General features: G+C 39.1%; 2 protein-coding genes across 2 annotated transcripts; both read left to right on the forward strand.

Moving 5' to 3' along the window:
• On the forward strand, window positions 1–2,407 carry LOC115986585 (F-box protein FBW2-like). Its single transcript, XM_031109787.1, has 2 exons — window positions 1–448; window positions 1,390–2,407. Exons 1-2 carry the CDS (start codon window positions 60–62, stop codon window positions 1,913–1,915), a joined length of 915 nt encoding a protein of 304 aa, XP_030965647.1. The 5' UTR covers window positions 1–59; the 3' UTR covers window positions 1,916–2,407.
• Window positions 2,408–3,531: 1,124 nt separating this feature from the next.
• LOC115986721 (protein P21-like) lies at window positions 3,532–4,692 on the forward strand. Its single transcript, XM_031110017.1, has one exon. It carries the CDS (start codon window positions 3,817–3,819, stop codon window positions 4,519–4,521), a length of 705 nt encoding a protein of 234 aa, XP_030965877.1. The 5' UTR covers window positions 3,532–3,816; the 3' UTR covers window positions 4,522–4,692.
• Window positions 4,693–5,160: the final 468 nt, after the last annotated feature.

A 5,160-nucleotide genomic window follows, 5' to 3' on the forward strand; every position in this document is an offset into this window, starting at 1 on the left:
CCGTATTCCACTCCACTCTGCTTCCAATGGTAGTAGCGTGAAGAAGACACAAAAGCACCATGACCATGAGTCCCAAAAGGATGTGCTTGAGCCAGAAGAAGAAGAAGAAGAAGAAGAAGAAGAAGGAAGACGAAAATGGTGCAGCAGAGAATGAGAAGGCAATGTGGGAGGGGCTGAACCCGGAGATACTGGCTCTCATCTTCACACGTGTCCCTGCCGAGCAGAGGATCGGAGTGTTATCGCTGGTTTACAAGTCGTGGTCCCAATGCCTCTGTGGGCCATATTGCTGGGTCGACATCGACATCGAGCAATGGTGTCGCAAGACCAACCGCGCCGTCTTCAAAATCGACTCCGCCGTCTGTAAGCTCGTCCGTCGCACCAAGGGCACCGTCCGCCGCCTCTCTGCCTTCAAGCTCGGAGACCGCGGTTTCGCTTTCGTCGCCAACTGGTTCGTATCGTACAACCACCTTAAAAATCTGTTCTTTCACTTTTTTTTTATTAGTTATTTAGATTCTTCTGATTGTTTGATGCTTTTAAGATTATTTGATTGCCTTTTTGTAAAAAGTGTAGTGAGGATTTAATGAATGACACAGACACCAAACAAAGTTCGTAACTTTTTGAAGGGAAAAAAAATTATTTGAGGTGACGTCTTGATTAGTATAACGTTATTTTAATTGTACATTAATAATAACACGTCATTAACATTTGTGAAAAAAAGTTGCGAAATTTATTGTCTGAAGTGAGATATTACAACAAATAGGCAATGAGTTGAGCTCAAGCTCCTCCTTTCCTTGTAAGGACAATGTGATGTTGAGGATGTTAGTTCAAAAACCATTGGGTATGTGTAACTAATCAATTGAAAAAACAGAGAGCAAATTAAAGACAATGAGAGATTACTTCAACTGTAGGTGTGTCTGCTTGCTTGATCTTTTCAGTATTTCATTTTCTGTTTTCCTAAATTTTTTTGAATAATATAGGTGAGAAGCTGAGCGGAAGATATACAATTAGATGGTTTGATAGAAACTGTCTATTTCTTAGTTTGGTTATTTATACTCTGTTCTGCACTCCCTCTCTCATTTTCCTTTATTATTAAGGAACACTGTGTCTTTGAAGTTATTGGACTTACAAGTTCTCAACAGAATGCAAAAATGAGTGAATCTTTATTTCAAATGGAGGACATGATTGAGTAAAAAAAAAATCAAGTTTGAATGGTCCTATCAAATTATTTTTACATGTTATGTATCAAACCAAGTTAACTTTAAAATCACATCAGTCTTTGCTAAATGGAAACATTGGTTGTGACTGAAATATGAATTTAGTGGATAATATGGAGACTTGAGGCCTGACTAACCACCTAAAGATGATGTCTCTGTTTTTCTTTTGCTGTAGTGGCAGATTCCTTAAGGTATTGAAGATTCCTATGAGTGAGATCACTGACAATATGGTAGAGAAGCATGCAGTGTCACTTGCAAACATGGCGGTCCTTGACATCAGCTACTGTTTGAAGATTACATGCAAAGGGCTTGAAGCATTTGGAAAGAACTGCAAGGCCTTGGTTCACTTGAGGAGAAATATGCCCCCACCAGGACTGGTGCCTACTTACAACGTGAAGCCTGAAGTTAGTGAGGCACTGACCATAGCTGACACAATGCCAGGACTTCAGCATCTCGAGCTTGGTTATGGCCGTTTCACTGATGTTGGTCTTGAGGCCATTTTTGCCAAGTGCAAGGCCCTTACCCATCTTGACATCCAAGGGTGTTGGAGTGTAAAGTTGGATGGCCATCTTGAGGATAGGTGCTTGCAGCTTCAAGAGTTTAAGAGCCCCTGGCATGATGACTTTGACATTGGGGCTTCCTCAGAAAATGACAGTGATGAAGCAGATAGTGATGAAGAATCTTCCTCAGATATGGATTAGCTCGTGTTATTCTGCCAGGCTTTGTGGTAATACTGACGTAACGAGAGGTAACCCAGTAAACCTTCACTCTTCCCTGCTTCTAGATTAGGGAGTGATGCCACTTGATGGAAAATGGCATAAACTCGAAGGAAAATGCTACTTGCTCCTCTTTCATTACCTTTGACCTAAACAGAAGTTGGTGTGTTTTTGTTTTTGTGAGATTAATTCTCTGTTTGGTCTCTAGGAAACCGAAGGAGATAAGTGAAGATAAAATTTTGAAACTCAACTAGTAGGTTGACGTACATGGCTCTGTTAGGCATTTCATCAGATTACTTAATTTATATTTTTTCTGTATCTAATGATCTCGTTCCAATGTGAACCCCAACCTCCAATGAACTTTCTAACCTTGGGGAACTAAGGAAAGCTCTTTAAACAAAGTAAACTAGTAAAGAACAAGCCTACTAATTATATCCATGGATCAACTTAGATCAAAGGTCCATCACTTTTGTTAATACACCTTTTTTGTTCAAATAATATTTTTCTTACATATTTTTTATTATTATTATTTCACCCCTGTCTGTAATGACCCCACCAACTTTTAACCCATTCCACTCACTCTTTCTTTTTCTCTAACACTTTCTTTTTTTCGTTCTCCTTTCTATTCTTCTTTCGTCGTCTTCTTCTTCTTCTTTTCCTTCTTTTTCAATTTGGGTTTCACTATGGATGGTGATTTTGGGTTTGCAATTTGGGTTTGATTTTGGGTGGTGGTTTTGGGCGGATTTCACCGCTACTTCGAGCAGTGATTTTGGGCGAATTTCAGGCGGATTTCTCCGCTCCTGCTGGTGCTTCTTCTTCTTCTTCCTCTTCGGCATTTTCTTCTTCTTCTTCACTTCTGCATTTTGGGTTTGATTAGTTATATGGGTTTGATGGGATTTTTTTTTTTTTTTTTTTTGAGGAGAGGGTTTGATGAATTTGGGATCTAGATTAAGGATGCTTCTAGAGAAAATATGAGAATTACTTTGGAGAGAATTCCGGAAAGAGAGCAAGAGAGAAATTTCTAGAAAGAGAGAGAGAGGCGGTGCTTGATTTTTAACATGGTCATGGTAGAGCAGCTGAGTGCCTGAGGCGTTTGTGATTTTGTCTGGGGTGAGGTTCTCAGATTTGAAAAGTTTTGGTATGTTTTCTCTCTCTGACTGCTTGAACTTCGGAAATTATTTTGAACATATATATGGTGTGTGTTCATTACAATCACTACCTTATGGAGCAATTTTATTCTGAAATTAAATCTACTATTGCATGCTCTCTTTTTATATCTGTATGCAAATCAAATCTCCCTACTATCATCGTTCATAGATTATAACAATTTTATAGATATTTATAAATATATATTTATTCAAATGAACTTTTTTTTTGGATAGGTTTTTTTTTTTTTTTTTGAGAAACCAAAAAGGGTGGCTCATGTGTGATATCACAGCCGACCACACCCCACAGATACATCGCCTGTGAGTACCACCTGCACATAATGGTGCCCGCGACTTGGACTCCACCCATGCACTTCGTTTTTTTTTAGAAACCAAAGTCCAAACCCCACACCCGTGGAATATGAGGACTCGAACCCGCACTTGACACAGCCATAAAATAAGCATGTCATTATCACTTGAGCCCACAAATGAGAACGTTATGCCTAAGCAAGACCCATATTTTTTCTAAACGGACAGGCTGGGTTTTAACTTTTAACGCGGCATCCGCGTGGACTCGTTTGTCGACTAGTCTTCAAGTCAAAGCCAATTAGCCACACAGCCAAATTTTCCGGGAAAGAAGTTTAGAAGGCACTAACTCGGTAGGTCTCTCCTGCGTAACATTTAACATAAACATATTCCATAGCCAGCGCCAAGGCCTATCTCTCCCACTTAATTTCCAAAATGAAGCCCTTCAAAAACCTGTCCATTTCCTTCTTCTACTTCTTTGTCAGTACTCTTTTTTTCATTTCCTTATTAGCCTATGCAGCCAGATTTGATATAAAAAACAATTGCAACATCACAATTTGGGCTGCAGCTACGCCTGGTGGTGGCAGGCAGATTAACCCTGGTGGAACCTGGAGCCTCGAAGTTAGTCCTAACACAAAGGGTGGTGGTCGCATTTGGGCCCGAACTGAGTGCATTTTCAATGGATCCGGGGTTGGTAAATGTCTAACTGGTGACTGTGGTGGGCTTTTTCAATGCCAAGATGGTGGATCTGGTGCAGCCCCATGTACCCTTGCCGAATATTCATTAGGCACATTAAACATGGATTTCTATGACATCTCTCTTGTTGATGGGTTTAATGTTCCTATGATTTTTAACTCTACGTCTCCGGAGTGCTCAGGCATAGACTGTACAGGGGATCTCAACGGGAATTGCCCAACTGAGTTGAAAGCTCCGGGCGGGTGTTACAACCCTTGTGCTGTATTCAAGACCGAGGAATATTGTTGCACTGGTGGAAAATGTAAAGCTACAAATTATTCCATGTTTCTCAAGGGTGGGTGTCCGGGTGCTTACAGTTTTCCTATGGATGATATAACAAGCACGTATACGTGCCCTAGTGGGAGTAACTATAACGTAGTGTTCTGCCCTCTTGGTTCCCTCTAGTTTGAGGCATACGACTAGTAGATAGCTTGTATACAAAGAAGTGGTATTGTCAAATCTCTGAAGCTTTGTGAGCATATGCCTAATTAGTGTGGCGCAAATGCTCTAGTATGTATTCACTTTGACATTGTAACAATATATATCTATGAAAGCTTGTGCCCCATAAAAACAAGATTTCTACTCTCTCTCTCAAAAAAAAAAAAAAAAAAAAAAAAAAAGATTTCTATGAAAGATGGAAGATATTAACGTTCATTAAAAAAAAAAAAAATCAATTTTTATTATAAAATTACATTTTAAACCTTCTAATTTAAGAGTTATAACGAATTAAACCTTATAATTTCAAAAGGTAACTAATTAAATCTTAAAGTTTTGAAAAGTAGTAAATTAAACACTACAATAAAAAAAAATAAAAATTGATGGGCATAACGGACTCATTACCCAATAGCTCATGGTACTTGCTAAATAAATTGGCCTTGAACATTTCCCCAAGCCCACTTTGTGTAAATATGGAATGTAATTGAGGGAAGCCATTTCTTGGATAGAGATAGAGAGAAAATATGGGTTGTGAGCCTGAATCTTGAAATAAGAGAAAGTAGGGCTGTAAGCCCAATAGCAATATGTGAAGCAACAGAAAAGCCCACA

This window comes from Quercus lobata, chromosome 1 (genome assembly GCF_001633185.2).
Source record: "Quercus lobata isolate SW786 chromosome 1, ValleyOak3.0 Primary Assembly, whole genome shotgun sequence".
Lineage (NCBI taxonomy): Eukaryota > Viridiplantae > Streptophyta > Magnoliopsida > Fagales > Fagaceae > Quercus > Quercus lobata.